General features: G+C 38.8%; 1 protein-coding gene across 1 annotated transcript in view; it reads right to left on the bottom strand.

The window, feature by feature from the left end:
* The window catches only part of OSBPL3 (oxysterol binding protein like 3), a 100,343-nt gene that overhangs the window by 50,849 nt on the left and 32,551 nt on the right, over nt 1–16,943 (bottom strand). Inside the window, exon 3 of the mRNA XM_009282040.2 lies at nt 4,127–4,369. Within this exon, the coding sequence (XP_009280315.1) occupies nt 4,127–4,219 (93 nt within the window). The 5' untranslated portion in view covers nt 4,220–4,369. The remainder of the gene's footprint in view (nt 1–4,126; nt 4,370–16,943) is intronic.

Here is a 16,943-nt window from a genome sequence, read left to right as displayed (position 1 = left end):
GCTCCAGCGCTTCTCCTGGTGTGACAGGACCTTCCTCTTTGGCCTGCAGAGGCCAATGTGTGTGTGTGCCGATGGGGGAGTTTTTGGCTGTTTGGCTGTGGGTCCGCTGCAGACTGCGCTTGGAACCAGCTATCTAGCTCGAGTAGAAGTAGGCCCCTCCACATCCTGCATAAGTCAACTCCTTTTTTGTGGGTTGTGGGTCCGCTGCAGACTGCGCTTGGAACCAGCTATCTATAGAAGTAGGCCCCTCCACATCCTGCAGCCCTGCTTAAGTCAACTCCTTTCTAGCAGAGGCATCTTCTGCGAGTAGAAGTAGGCCCCTCCACATCCTGCAGCCCTGCTTAAGTCAACTCCTTTCTAGCAGAGGCCCATCTTCTGCATCACAAGACTCATGCTCCACACCAGCAACACACTGACACATAACTAAATTTTAGCAGACACAGCAGCCTTACACTATTGTGGTTCCATATCCCAGCCTCAGGTCAGTTATTATTTGGTGCTACTGTGTACCAGCAACAGTCTGTGCCTAGGAAATCATAGAGACTCAACACTCAGATCCCACTATTTTTTGGGCAATGCTGCCCCCCCGAAACTCTCCAGGTCCCTTCCCCCTGCACTTTTCAGAATTCCTACTTAATCAGATTAAAAGAACTGCTGTGTCAGACCAGCAGCGCAGAGAAAAGCACCTGTCAGGCAGATCTGTTGTTAACCTGCAAGCAACGAGCCTAGCTCTGAAGGTCCCTGAGAAAGGCGAAGTGTTTGAAGGAGGAATAAGCCCTCCATGGAGCTGGAAGATGAAGGAAAGAATATCAAAATCATAGCACGTCACTCCCTAATCTGCACAGCATATGGCCAAATTATTTAAACTTGCATGATACTATTAATAAAAAAGTATCAGTAACAGTGTTGCATCATACTCTTCTACCAGGTCTTTGGAAAAAACTAAAATTAAAAAAAAAAAAAATCTGCTGGAGGTGTATGTTGCACATGTGGTACTTTTTGGATTAGGGGATTTTTAACGGTTTTATAGAACTTTAGATTGTTGCTGTTTTCTTAATAAAACACCTAAAGTGCTGCCATTTCAACTAACATGCAGATGAAAAGGGCAAATTAAATAACTCTCAGACAGTGGCATCACTCATCCCTAGTCTTGTCAGCCCTGAGTAGGTGAATATTAGTAGGGACGGACTGCGAAGCTCCAATTTACCAATACAAGAGGCTGAGTGAGAAAAGAAGCAATTAATGATATAAACAAAACTACTTGATTAGGTGTGACAAGAAATTCTCTGTGGGAAGGGGGGAGCAAAGGGACAGGACCCAAGAACATCCTCACTGCCCAGACCAACAATTCAGATTTTATAATATATGCTATACTATATGGTTTACACCACTAAAGAGGGGGTCTATCTAGCAAGGTAAAGATCTTTATAATCTGCAAGACCAGAGCCTTGTGGGGAGCAGGAACAGGGAGAAGATAACCGTTCCTCACCCAAAGCACTACTGTGTCCAGTCCAGTAAGTCTTGCAGAGTACTGCCTCTGTTAGACCTAAAGGTCCCTCTTTCCACATGCAGCACAGAAGACTATATCTAACAAAACAGCCACTGAAACATGCTACCATCACAAACTATAATTAAAACAAATAAATTAAAAAAATGTAAGGGAAAATGACCCACAGAAGTTATTTTCAAGTAAATAACTGGAGTGCATACTGCACAGGAATCTTTGTTTCCCCAGCAAAAGAGTTTGTTCCGTAAACTGCAAAACAACTTCAGTGAGAAAAAACAGCCATGTGAAAAACACCAAAAACATCAGGGAAATAAGGAAGGAACAGCAATACACAGCCATGCACATAAACACTGACAATGCTGAAAGAAACTGTAATTTAGAATTAATTTTTTTTTTCTTTCCAGATTTTGCTACTTTGAAGGAAGACCTCTAGATCACTTCAGCAGATGCAAACAAAGTTATAGGATAAGATAGAAAGTTATTGCACTTGGTAAAGATGGAAAGAGAGAAAGGATTAAAGTATTCCATACAAATATTACAAGTCCCTATTTAAAAATAAAAATATCAGAAAGACCAGTGGAACCTTAAAAAGCACATGTAATTTCTGAAAAATGTTTGTAAATTTTCAGGCTATATAGAAAATGCAAGCAAGCAGAGCTTTTCTATATAGAAAATGCAAGCAAGCAGAGCTTGATCACTAAGCCCTGCTTAGTGATCATTTCCCAGCATATAACAAGTCACACAAACTCCCCATCTTCTGTGGGTTTCCCTCTATCATTACCACCCCCTGAAAACATGGACAATCAGTCAAGCCATGTAGGTTCCCTAGATGCAAAAGTATACTGTTACTTACTTGGTATTGCAATGACTGACCATGAAAAGATTAATACTGAAACATTAATCGAAGTAGAGATACTTATTGCCATGCCCCATATTATCACAAAGAAATATCAGCTGTATCGCTCTTCAATATACATTGGGAAACAACCTACTTTATATCTCCATTTAGCTTGACATGACAGGTGTATGAGGCAATTTACCGTCTGCCTGACTATAATGAATGAGCACAGATGTACCAGGAATACAAACAAAACACCAAGTTGCATCTCCCATCTTGGTCAGGTACACCTTGCATTTTTGTACAAGGATCAAAGACTAAAAAATTGGGGATTGACAAGATGACATTAAACCTTACTGAATTATTCCTTTTCTTTAAAGAGAGCAGATGAGAACAAAATGGATAAGAAATGGGATCCACTAATAATAGTATCAAAAGCCTGAGCTAGCCAACAGATTTGATCACGTTAAATGGCATAAGCAAGGTTCTTGCAGAAATTGCTTCTGCGTAAGTATGGTTGCTTATACTGGCTGTGTAACACACCAATGGATTTAGTCATGCTCACGTAAATCTTATTATTTAAATACTACATGGTAACACTTGATAGACATGAACTGTTGAAATACACAATACCAAATGTTTTAAATTACACTTTTTAAAGGTAATCTCATACCGAGGATATAAAAAATAACGTTGCAGGAAAACAAAAAAGGCATCTTGAAAGCAAGGATTTCTTTGCTCGGTATACTAGAAATTCAGTTTTTCTTACAAGCACAGCACTTTAAAAGGCATAAATTTTCCAGAGATTTGTCTGCCTTGCCAAGTGTATGTAGAGGGCCAGAAGTCCCAGAAAAGCAGATGCTATTTCAAAATACAGCTGAGGTCTCCAGAGCTTTTGGGGGATTGGGATGCTCAATTCCAATTAAAATTTCAACCTGAGGCAGCTTCAAGAGCTCCACTAAGCCAGCATCTGCACAAATAAAAGTTTATGTTGAGCATATTGCTCATGATTTTGCAAGCATGGATTGAGCGTGTTTAAGCTTAATTCTCAGTGTGGATGCAGGTCAACGTTTCTTGCCCACAAACAAAAGCTCTCTTCAGCAGTCTCACTTGTCAGGTGCAAATACTTGTAGACATGTCTTTTAAAACTGTAAGTTTTAAAGAATAGCATCATCTCTGCAGAAAACAAAGCATCCTTTGCACTAGGCACCCAGATGCATCACGTTACACAAATACTTATTTTCTTAACTATAGTACTACAGCAATAACCAGCACAGGCAGGCATTCACAGGCACTTTTGCATTGTCAAAGAGGCCCTATGTCAAGTTTCAGAAAAATGCGTTCTTTCACAAATGCATGCACACCTTTCCCTGGAAACTTGAAATAAGCAGAGCAGTTACACAATATTCTACTACAAAAGTAGTAACTTACAGGGAGGATTTGGGATTTCAGGATCAACCCACTGAGACCAAACCGCTACAGCAGCAATATTTCACTATAAAGACACCATACATACAATGTGATAGAAATTCAAATTCACTGTTAGCATTCCAGTTTTACAAGTGCCTGCTATTCAGTAATATGTGTTTACTGCATTTGACTCAAAACAAGATGCTGCTACCAACAAAAAAGGAAAACAGAGTAAGGAAAACAGGGAAGTGATGAAACAAAACAAGCAACATGAAAACAGAGTTTAAGAGATTCACTGATATTCAGGAGTGAGCAAAAGTAACATCCAATCTTAGTGATGCTTTCAGTTTGGTTGAAAAAGTTTGTATTACCTGTCGACTTCCCTGCTTGGAGGAGCAGCTGCTAGTACTTCTTGAAGGAGACAACATTTTCTGGGATACACCAAAGCTTTTTTCTTCACTCATGTTCCAATACCATTTGTTTCACATAAGCTCACTTAGAACACTATGAAAAGGTAATTTAGAAAATGTGTTGGAAGACTCCTGAGAGAAACGCAGAATTCATCCTTTACCCAAACACAGTCCAGTGGTATGATCTGCATCCCATGGAAATTCCTAAATGGGAAAAGAAAAACAAAAAGCCAAGTTATCAGATGCCATCTCTTATTGCCATCCTGTAGCACAGATCATGAAATCATAATAAAGGCTTTGGTAATATAAGCTGACTGCTTTACTGCACAGTTAGAAATTAATTCAACTGCTTTACTGCACAGTTAGAAATTAATTCTTCAATCACTTTAGGATAAATTTTCACGCCTCAAACAGGAACAATAAGAATTTTGGATCCTAAATGCATGATTTAATTGCCACTATTTATTCAGAGGACAAAGTACAGTATCAAGCATCTTTTTAAAGATCTAAATTAATAATAAAAAAGATTAGTAAAGACACACGCAGAGTATAATAAATATCTATCTAAAAAGAACCAAAACACCCTCAAAATGAGAAGAAAACATCTAATAAAATGTCTCACAAAAAGGATGGTAACCCAAAAAATACGTCTTTTTCCCAGTTCCTTGATAATTTAAACAAGTAAGCATGGCTTCAGGTTGTAAGGAAAAAAAAAAAAATCTCTAGATAAAAGAGCAATACGTAAAAGTAGTGAGCATGCAAACTCAGCTGCATAGAGCTGTGCATGACCACTCTTGCCTGGAATCAGAAAGTTGTAACTATTGTCACATCAGTTGTCTCAGTCAGTGACTGGGAGAATAATTAACAGTCTGTTTAATAACAGTGCTGTTTGCAGCATATGCAAATAAAAAACATGCCAGAAACTCCCAATAATGGATTTCCAGTGTGGGCAAGAGTTGTCATGGTAACTGCATTTTTTTTTTTTTTTAAAGCAAACAGAGAACATAACAAAAGGGTGGTGCTTTCCAAAATTTGGGGTGGTAGAGGAGCTTTGTGAATTGTGTATCACTTCAGATTTTATTGTCTCGGGCAAGGAATTTGCACATTAGGAAAAGTGCAAGAACAACCACTGAGGAAGGTAAGGAAGTTTCCACAAAGAGAAGAGAAATGTCATTGCTGAAACAAGGAGGCACTACTTCACAATCCCCTTGCTTGCACTGTCAGAACAGTCCTGAACTATTCTGAGAGAAGCAGCATTTTCAGATCCCTAGTAAAACACTTTGTGTATTTTAAGAATTCATTTCCCTTAAGAAAAAAACAACAACCAAACCCCACATAAACAAACAAAAAAAAAGAATTCATTTCCCTTAAGAAAAAAACAACTAAACCCCACATAAACAAACAAAAAAACCCCCAACAAATAAAACCAGGTGCTATGTTTAAGATGAAGGCAACAGTATGCTGCAGAAAACCTCTCTCCCTACTGCCGTAGTCTGAAGCATCCAACTTCTGAATAAAGACCTTTTCCAATCTACAGTGCCTCTTTGGCAATATAGTTTGCTGTAACATTTCAACCAACATGCCCTCTTTCCACCTGAAACAAGGTCTCTCTTTGTGGCATTTACCTTACCTAATTAGAAATACTCAGTTACCCCCAGAGCAAATCTATGCTCAGCAACAGTAATGAAACAGCCCGAGTCTCCAAAAGTCAGGTGAGAAAGCGAGCTCTGCTGAGGCTCTTTCACTGGTGAGTCAGCTTGGCAATTATTTCCAGGAACCATCAGACAGGTACAAAGCCAGTGAGCACAATGCAAGAGCCTAAGAAAGGCACAACAGCACAGCAATGTGATAGCAAGGTCTGAATTGGGCCTAGCACATGGGTTTTACACTGAAATTACTACTGTGTGATTAGGAATAGTGCGTTTGGGAGAAGGTATAGTCGCTTCCTATCCAGAAGATAAATTTGTGTGGCATTTCATTAATGACTAGCACTTTTAACAGGTTCAGATTTATCTCACTTTATACAGGTTTTTAACTGTGGAGTAAATGTATAACTTTCTTGCTTAGTTACAAGCTGCATTTAGTAAAAGAGTTTAATGATAACATCTCTATTAACAAGCAGAGGTCAAATATTCACAACAGGAATGGAAACATGCTTCCTGCAAACTCATCGTTCAGGTACCCCTTCAAAGTACCATGCAGCAAGTGCTTTACTTTTTTGGCACGCTATTCACTCAAATAACTGCCTGTCCTCTTCACTGCTCCATGTTCAAAATGAGCACTTTATCACTTGGCTTTCATTGGTGACTATCTGGCATTTTGGCAAAGATTGGAGGAGTTCATGGCAAGAAACAGGCTCTAATTTGCAGCAAAATGCACTGAAAGTTGCTGTCATCAGTACCTTGTGAGTGTATCTCCAGGACACACTAGAGGTAAGTTATACGCCATCCTGGTGTAGATGTTGGGTCCTCACCTTTAACTGATTCACTACAAAGGTCGACTTTTACTGCACTGCTTTACCTGCTAACGTTGATGTCATCTAGACACAGACTTACGCCACCTAAGTACTTAAGATCTCCTAGGGCAATGCCATTTGTCCTTTTGGAATCAAAAAGAGAGAGAGACGGGCCCTTGTCCAGAATTGAAATGAGCTGAAGGTGACTCTGCCACCTAAACAGAGGTGCTTAAACGAGGGGCAGGAGACAGGTGGGGTAAATCTGACAGAGAGCACCTGAAGTATTTTGTCAGTCTGCTTCCAAAATTGGGCTTTTGAATTTTCCTTTATTCCTTCAAATTAATTTACTACATGGGCTGAAGAAAAGGCCTTTGTTACCAGCCCTGAAGAAGGCAGGAGTGAAATGTGCCCTCTCTCCAAAGTTTTTTATTATTATTTTATTGGTGTTTCCCAGTAATTTAACTTATTACCTTGAAAATTCCAGATTTGAACGTGAAAGTGTATATGAACAATGAACATGGCCCAACTCATCTGTGAAAACTGCTGCATGCTCCAACAACTACTTTGTGGTCCTTCTTTAAAATTCTCTTCAAGTTCAGGAAGAAAAAAAGAAAACTGTGGTTGCCCTTCAACAACAACCCACTTACTCTTCCAGGAAGGTGTGAAAACACTGATCCTGCATCCCAAACTGACTCTCATATTCTGGCTGCCAGCAGCAGTGACTGGGCCTCTCTAGGGCGACTGATACTTTACATTACCTGTGGAACTTAAGGCTACCAGGTACAAAAGCAATTACAACTTTAAAGCAGGCATAAAAAAATCAGTGTTTTGCTAACTAAGCTAAGATTACAGCTGAAATTGATGTTTTGAGGTCATCATGATCCAATTGCTTCAGGTTCAATACATTTTCCTCCTCCCCATGCCACAGGATGGCCTCAGAACTGTGTTTGTTCCCACCTTTCCTCTGGAGCACACAGTACCACTTACTTCGGTCTACTCCAAAAAGACAAATCAAAAGTGTGAGGCTGAGGCAAATCCAAATAAATTTAGGACAGGAATTTTCATAAGTGATAAGTATTGGCCTAATTCTTCGCTATAAAGGCAACAGCAGCAAAAGTAGGCCAAGAATACTTTTGCAAATGACCTCACCAGGTGCATTTTAAAGAATTAAGAATACATGAGTATCAAATATTATTTATAGCTACTACATCCTAAACCCATAAACAGCACTTATCTCTACTTATCATCTGTTACTAAGAGCCTTATCATTCTACATCACTTAAAGCTAATGTAAACATATGATAATATGTACAACAGGAAGACCTATTTTTAAAAAAAAAGTTCCATCCTGAGTTGTCCTCGAACCTTTAACATTGCACAGGTTCAGAGCAACCTCTCAGTATCACAATCCACCTCTTGCAACTCTCAAAGCAATAAGCTTACAGCAAAATTCAAGTTTTTCCACATCTCACAAAAGACGACAGGCAAAAATCCAGGGGAAAAAAAAGAAAACGGCAGTAAAAAAATCAACGTGATGCAATTATTTTTGTATTGGCTCTGGGAGAAAAATAAAGCCTTCACAGCTGCTTCAGAGCTGATTCAGCAGTGAAAGAACACTGAAGAGAGATTTTGAGCAGCAAAACTGGAAGCGCACATCTCATTCTATAACAGTAGTCAATTCAGGTTTTGTGGATAGAAGAATAGGAACAACAGAAAGCCTGATGAGAGTCATGTGGACACAGCAAGCACAGGACTAAGCAATCCAAATCAGAGTTGCAAGCAACATTGAGTGACTTTCACGGAATTAAAAAAGAATCCATGCTGAAACCTTTGCTCTGTAGCTATTATTAAATTATTAAGTTACATTCACTCACATCCACCTGGATAAACAAAGCAACAGTCTTTTCCAAGTAATGCTTTCATGGCTTTCTCTGTTCTAGTTCAAATTGTCAGGTTTAATCTATCCCAGTATCTCATCTGGCTCAAAAAATGAAAGTATTATTTATAGACTACAAATACACCATGTACAACTACTGGAGATGTCTTTTCGAGGAGAGTATTAGCTGTTCCTGAATTACCATAAGATTCATACTATTGAAGGACTTCGAAAACAAAAGTTCAAACAACTTAGGGAGACTAACAGTAACAGGAAGTATTTCAGAACTGCCTTCCATCAGATAGGTGCTGTCTCTAGACATCGTTCAAATCACAACCTCTGTTGAGCAGATGCTTTCATTAGCCGTGGACACATACTACTCTCTGAAGTAGGCTGTGATGCAAAGAAACAGTTGCTTCCATCTAGACCACCTCCTTCAGGAGGCTATTGTAGTAATTAAATCATACTATTTTAGTGACCCAAAAGAGGAAAATTTAGTTCAAACAAAACTCTCCTAATTTTCTAATCAAGGGAGACACAGACACAGTGGGAAAGGGAAAAAGCTAGACAAACGACAAACATACCGCACTTAACAGGAGATTACTTTTCATATATAATGTTCATTACTTGATGAAACCAAATCCTGTACATTCCAGTATACAGAAAGCAAAAAACCAAAACAAAAAAAGAAACAATCCAGTGGAATACATCCCAAGAAAGACATCAAAGAAGAACACGCTTCAATATCAAGTCTAGTCAGACTTTCCTGAAGCAAAGCAAATATCTGCTGTTTCACTAACCATTGGGGTGATTAATTCAATCCTTATATTAGAAAAATCTTATATAAATTTAGAAATAGGTCAATCGGCATCCTGAAATATAAGTATATATAAAAATACCACCTTTCCCTCACATCCACCATAGAAACTGACTATAATACTGCATATGACATGATTCATTTTAAATGCGTAAGCTTGACACTGTTTCCACCCCCCCAGGAGATCTGTGATAGATTACACTTGTATAAAAAAACTTGCTGGGTATATATTCTAGACAGATATGTTAAAAACCTTGGTGACTAGCAATACAGAAAATACATGCAGTAATGGCGGTATTATTACAGTAGTTAGTCAGCTGTCATACCACGTTTTCCACCTAACTTTTAATCGTAGTTGAGAATCATAACTAATAGGACTGACCTAGCTCACAGTCAGGTCCTAAATAATTAGTTCTTCTCCCCCCATCACTTTCGGAAAGAGCCTTGCCTAGGGACAGCCTAGCAGCTCAGGGCTCTCTAGCAGGAGCTACCAGACTGAATGGGGTCCCACATGCCCCCTCCAGCTCTTAGCATGACCCTCCGACACTTGACTGTGAAGCCAGAAGCCAGGGGACCGTAGGAACCGGTTTGTGACCCAGTAACAGAGGGGTCCACAGTCTCCCTGTCAAAAGGATGGAGCAGAAAATAACAGCTACTGAGCTGTGATCAAATCCTACGCTGGGAGAACATACACTGCATACAGCAGTGCTATCGAGGTTGACAGCCCTCCCTATGATCAATTAATAAAGAAGCAGTGGGTCTGTTTGCACTGGAAGCGCTATTCATCTAAAGAAGACCTTACAAGTGAAAAGACAAAGGATGATCAGGCAATAGAAAAGAGAGGAAAGCTTATTATCATTTTCAGTAAGGAAAGTAACAGGCATGCAGTATCATTTTAGTCTGTACCAAAAACCTTGGAAAGGCCCATCTGTTAGTGATAACATCCCAGAGTTGGTACGAGTGGAAACATTACCATCAGTGCTTTGGCACGGGCTTGGTTGCCTTTCATTTTTCTGCTATCTGTTACTATTTAAAGCTTTGCTTTGTTCACTAAAACAAAGATACTCCACTATGCCTCAGGGTTTATTCCTTTTTAAAACTGCACTCATTATTGCTAAAATGTTACTGAAATACACACTGTTTGTTTTCCTAGATTCAGTTTTGATAGGCACAATGTTAGTTCTGGAAGTCAGTGCCTTCTCGTTGAAACATCTGTCAGTCTGCCAGCATGTAGTATAATTCAAGATCTTAAGACAACACTGCCTGCACATCAAGAAAAAGACATCACTTTCCTGTCAAATCATTGAAGGCATTCACGTAACTTCAAATCAGACTGTCTCTGTGACCTGATAAGCTGCATAATGCTGAGAGATGCATAAATCTATCAAGGCTGACATCAAGCAATATATTTTATTAAACCAGCTGACATAGTTGGTTTAACTATGGAGAAAGAAACCCAAAACCAATCACCTGTGGTTTCAGGTAGAGCAGCAAATAGGATTATTGGAAGAGTTTTGGTGGCCCAGGAAGGATTCTTACCAAAGTCTGAAGAAAAACGTCATGGGGTATGTGTGAACAGCAAACACAACACAGAGATCCTTTATCTCATGCAGGAAAGCTAGATATGTTCATTAAAGAGTGGCAGGTTCCAACAAACCTGCTTTGTCCTCTTTGATGTAGTGTTTTACTTTTCACACTTTGGCATCATCTACTTTCTACAAAAAAAAAAAAAACCACCACCCCCACCCCCCAAAAAAAAAACCTAGGGTCCCCCTCCCAGATATGTTTTTCCACGATACACTGGAATTGTCATGTATGTCTTGTGTATGTCACTTAATTTCTAAAAGAAGAAAGTTACAAAGGAAATAACACTTCCCTTTGAGAATGTTTAGTGCTTCTCCTTTATAAGCAGGCCTATTAGCTCAAAATTTAAATCCCATTAACTTTAATGACCGCGGTAACAAGATTCAGGTCTTCCTAGTATACACAGAAATTCATTTACACACTTTAAAGTGTAATGACCATGAGTTATGACAGTGTCACATTTCTTCTTGATCGACTTACCATGTATTTAGAGGCTTCTGTCTCCAAGTCCATTCCAGTACACCTTTTTCAGTGTACTTTACAACATTAGTATTTATAAATGCAGAGCTACAGCTTTGTTTTAAATATTATGCAGATTACTTCTTTACAGAAGGTCTTTCATATGAAGACAGCTTGAAACATTTGAAGAGGTGCATAGTATGCTGAAGGAGGGCAGGTAGTTGTTAGCACATCAGTGTTAACCCTTTCTAACATCATCTTAGGCAAGGGGCCACTAACTTCCCAACACTGTGTTTCTGAACATGCAATGCATGAATAAACCTTGACACTTTAGAGATGTGTTGTAGGAAACAACGTGTATAAAGTATACTGAGGACAATCAGTACTACAAGCGCTAAGTATTTTTGTTGTTAATGCCAAAAGTTAAGAATTTGTTAACTCCAAGCTTTAAATGAAAAAAAAAGCAAATATAAAGAAAAAAGTGTACACAGAAATATGTTTCTTTTAAATAAAAATTAAAAATGTTAAGGCTTGGGCTGGAACTCTTCAAGGACAGACAGGACGATGCCTGCAACAGTCCTTTGCTTGGAAACACGTATCACGTACATGTATGCAGGTGACAAGAATCATGAGAAGCAGATGCAGATGGAGTGAACCATGCTCTTGGAAGAGTCTACATTACAGTTGGTCTTAAATCCATGCATATTTATGATTGTAATGAACACCTTGATAATGGGAACCAGGAAAGAGGTTCCACGGATCAGGTTTTCTGCAACATTATCCTCATGGCATAAGATAAAGATAACTGAAAGAGACCTAAAGCAGAGATATGCAAGATGCGGGAAACCAGATTATAAATCTGAATGATTACATGCAATGTTTTGCCTAAGTAATATGAAATAAGGAAGTATCAACCACAATAGCTGGGTCAGCCAAAAAGAGATGCAAGCTAGAGATGAGGGCCTCCGACTAGGTTAAAAGGGTAACTCTTGAGCAGAAGAGAGACCATAAAAGGGATCCTCTCCCCACCTCAAATGATAGAACCCCACCACCACCTCCTCAAGTTCTGGAGGAGAAGCCAAATACAGCTAGGGTTACCTTAGAGGCTCTACTTGGACAGAGCTGGTAAAAGAACTTTTGACCTTGAAAAACGAAGAATGTGAACACAAAGCTGCAGAAGCAGCAACCATGCTCGGGAAGAACAGAAGGTCCATTTCAGAGTGAGTGCTTTCATGTCAGATCTTGTCCTGCCGCTGCCTAGCTACAACGGAACAAAATCTAAAAGCAAGTTAGGAGATTGGCCAAAAAGGAAAGCTTCAATTAAGACTGAATAATTTAACGCTATTACAGACAGCCCAGAACAAGGAAGATGTATAGAGTTTTAATGCACTAAATTTGTTTATACAAGTCTACCACAGTATGACATCCCAATGTAAAAATATGGCCTGTCTCCAGCAATAGAGCTCAGTTAATACAAAGCCGCTGAGAACTTTTATGGGACTCAGTAGCAGCTCAGTGCCTCCACTGACAGGTTAGAGCTCAAATTCATATTCACTTTTAAAACTGCCAAAGCAGTTAACGAAATTCTTGCTCCTAAGCAATTTGTTACTGTCCCTTTTCTAGAGATCAGTAGTTCCCCTGACAATAAATAAATAAATAAATCACCAGAGCCCTCCCTAATTCATTTCAGCAGAGAGTCATTTGTCACAGGAGGTAGTTCACATACTTTGCTTTGGCCAAAACGCAGGAATGGTCATCACCAACTTGTGGGCAAGAAAGTGGAAGCAGTATTATTTTCAACTGATCCAGACATATCTGAAAAAGATACTCTGTCCCTAGTCTTACATTTAGATTCAGGTTAGTGCAAGCTACCGGCTTTCTATTTGAATTTAAATTAAAACCAAAAGAAACTGCGCATGATTAGGAAAAGCTTCAGCTACACCCCTATTCTCAAGCATTTTTAGAGGTTTAAAAGATGGAAGGTTTTAATTAGGATGCCTCAGCAATATCAAAGAATGAATAATTTACAAAGATGATTTGATTTGAGCTCAGTGAAAGGGTGCTACAACTTAACAATCCATATGTGTTACTTTTAACAAGTACTCTCATTTTTTACTTCAGTTCCAGTCACTGTAAACAGGCTATAGAGACAGCAGACAACAACGTGAAGAGTTTTATAATGTGTGCAGTCTAGCCTCTTGGTCGCTTCACAGCATTTTTGAGGTTGGTTATACTTGAACTGCAACTAACAACTGGATTTTAATTATAGGCTATAAAAGCAACAATAAACAGAAGTGTTTACAAGTGATGTAGATTCTCCTTAAACTGCTTAATATTAGAAGAGTGCCATCATTTTTAGTCTTTGTCTTCTATCTCTCTACTCTCCTCCCAACCTCTCATCATTTTTGTGCTTGTTTCTAAAATGCTGGCATATGGTTGTGGCTTTCTAGAACATCAGGACTTAGAACACAAAAATAAATTAAACCTGCAGTTAATTATGAGTAGTGCAGCATAAACATCAGCATCCTGACATACTTAACAAGACATTTTCCACAATTTTTCATATAATGCACTTGATGAATTTCTGAAAAGGAAAATAGAAAAGAGCAATTTCTTAGAGGAAGGGGTTTTATTTTTAATATATGACTAAAATAATAACATATGAAGTTGCAGGAAACAATAGTGAAAGCTAATTTCTTATCAGATGGCAGTCATACCCACTTCACCCATGCTGACCTACATATTTTTTCCTTGACTTTTATTAATATTCATCTTTCACTGACTGTTTTCCACAATTTTGCCAGCAAATGATACTTTTAGGATAAAAGGTCCGAGAAACTCATTCAAGTACACCTTTTTTACATGGTAAAATATAGAACACAAAGGAGGAAAACCACCTTTAAAAAGCTTATGCCATAAAATTGCACTTTTGACATAAAAATTGTCTTTTCAAAGGCTGCTCAAGATTGTACATAGAGTTTCAAAGTTTTCATCAAGTCTTGACCACAAAGCTTGAAGTTTGCAGACATCAAAGCATTTTCATAACTCACACTTTCTTCTAGAAAGAATACACCTGTGCCATACAGACAGTTAAAACACAACCATTGAACTGAATTTCATTATTTTGTTCTACGCATTTAATTGTGAAAAGGTAGAAAAATTAAATGTATGCAGAAAGTGAAGACCTGGAGAAGGAATGTGAAAAAAATTACTGTGAATGATAATTTAAGTCAAGAGAATTTAAAATTTCCATATAAAATGCACCCAATCTTTTCTACTAAGCATTATGTCATACTGTTTTTAAGAGCACATCATAAAATACATCAAAAATATTCCAATCTTTTACTTTTGTTACTCCAAAATAACAAGGATTTACATGGAATATCACATTAAAGATAAATCTTGGAATGACCGATGGCAGTTGGAAGGATTACATTTGGAGAAGTTACATCATCAGCATTTGCAGTTTTCCAGTCTTCTCTTCTGTACTCAAAAATAAGAAGATAACTCAACTGTCTGTCCTAGCAGCAAAGAAGCAAGGTGGCTGTGGGAGCCGGCAGCCCCCCAGCTCCTATTTCAGACTGTAGTTCTCAGGCATGCTAACTCCCCTGACTGCTCATCAGCATCTGGGGAAAAGAGCAAGGTAGTTTGAGCATATTTTCACTTCATGTGCAATGGAGAGACTGCTGCAAAAATATCCTTTTGGAAAGACTTACAGGCTTTCCCGGAGTAGAAGAGGGGGGCTTCTATGTAACAAATTATTCATGGACGAAATTTGAGCTGCATTTTGTGGTTAGCAACACAAAGATGTCAGGAAAAGTACCACACACACATCTGATTTCCTAAAAAAACTCTGAAAGCCTGCACATACAGAGAGAGAATCAAAAGGACAAACCATTCCTATTTTGACTGAAGGACCAGCCAGCCCCCTGATGTCCCTCGTTATAATGATCTTCCAGAGTAGAAGACTTGCACTAATCTGAAGAATAATATAGTTGTTGTTAAAGCTATTCCTACATTGTTCCCAGAATGAGATGATTGACAGATTGTTCTCTAGTATGATTTTATAATACCAGTTAGGCAGACAAACAGTGAAGGTGATCATTGCTTTAAGTCAGTAACCAAACAATAAAATAAAGTGACAAAGCAAGCAGGATCTCCTGTAACACTCCAGTATCATTTGCATCACCTAAAGAGACGATTTTAGGAATAGACCGCTTATGCTGAATGGGTGAAAAGGTAAAAGTCAAGAAATAGAGTATAGCGCAACACGACACATTTCTTGAGCACCTGGTGTTGTATTCTGTCTCTTCATTTTGGTAAATTGAATTAAAATGCTGTTAGAGCTGCATGCCAGTTCATTTAGGAAGCCCACACATCAAAATCCAAATAATTTATATTTGTGTCAAGTACAAAAAAGTTATTGAATTACTTGGAGAAAAAGATTCTGGTCTCTCTCCTTGTGTTTCTCTCCTTTCAGCACCATTAGGTTTTTCAACAAAGATTTTCAAAGTGGAACAAATGGTGAGCCACATGCCAGGCTCTGGCATCCAGTGAAAGCTGACTGCATCTTCATGCTTCCCAAAACACCCACCCTAAAGTGCAGTTCATTTAGACTGACCCAAAACCACATTAAACTTTCACACTTCACATTTTGCTTTCACATAAATGATAGCTTTCCCAGCCATTCAAGTTCTGACCTATCACCATCACCAACCTATCAAAAAATTCAGTATCATTCCCAAAAACTGGATGTAAGTTTGTCTTTACTCCCTATGGCGTCCAGCAACTCATTTTGAAGAGTCTGTCATTTGCTGTTGTGGGTTGTTTATGCAATTCCAGCATACAGTGCTTCAAAATAATTAGAGCTTCCAGTAAATGCTGCAACACACTGTTTTTGCTGCCTTGTACAAAGGGATCTGACTTTATATTATTTTTTCCTGGGGACTCCACAAACTGCTCAAACAGAGTTCACATCTCCTGTTGCCAGTTCGTACATTCACAGCTCCATCTCTCTCCATCTTCCTCCTTGCCCCACTCCCTGTGCCTGGAATACTTTTCTAGAGCTAGGCGAGGACATGGAAAAAAGCATGAGGCATTTAGAAGTTAAAACCAGCAGCTTAACCACCTTATACAGCAAATTTAAGAGGCTTAAACTCACCAACAAGTGCAGGAATTGTCAAGCTGGACGTTATGCATTAAGCATGAGAAAGTAAATACATGCAACAAATGCATTTCTTCCCATGTGAATGTAATGATTCTCAGCTAACGTATCTAAATTAAGTCACACATTAGTTGTATCTGAACAGAGCAGAATGACAATTTACATTTTGTACATAATCAACCACTGGCTTTTTTATATTCAGAACCAATGCCAGGGATGCTGCAGGCCTGACTTTTCTTCAGCTGAGCAAGCAGCGAGATACTTAGAATCATAGAATCATTGAGGTTGGAAAAGACCTCTAAGATCATCGAGTCCAACCGTCGACCCAACACCACCATGTCGACTAAACCATGTCCCTAAGTGCCTCATCTACACGTCTTTTAAATACCTCCAGGGATGGGGACTCCACCACTTCCCTGGGCA

Source organism: Aptenodytes forsteri, unplaced genomic scaffold (assembly GCF_000699145.1).
Source record: "Aptenodytes forsteri isolate BGI_AS27 unplaced genomic scaffold, ASM69914v1 Scaffold164, whole genome shotgun sequence".
Classification (NCBI taxonomy): domain Eukaryota; kingdom Metazoa; phylum Chordata; class Aves; order Sphenisciformes; family Spheniscidae; genus Aptenodytes; species Aptenodytes forsteri.
The sequence above is the reverse complement of the archived record's forward strand: the minus strand, read 5'-3'. Positions and strand labels throughout refer to the sequence as shown.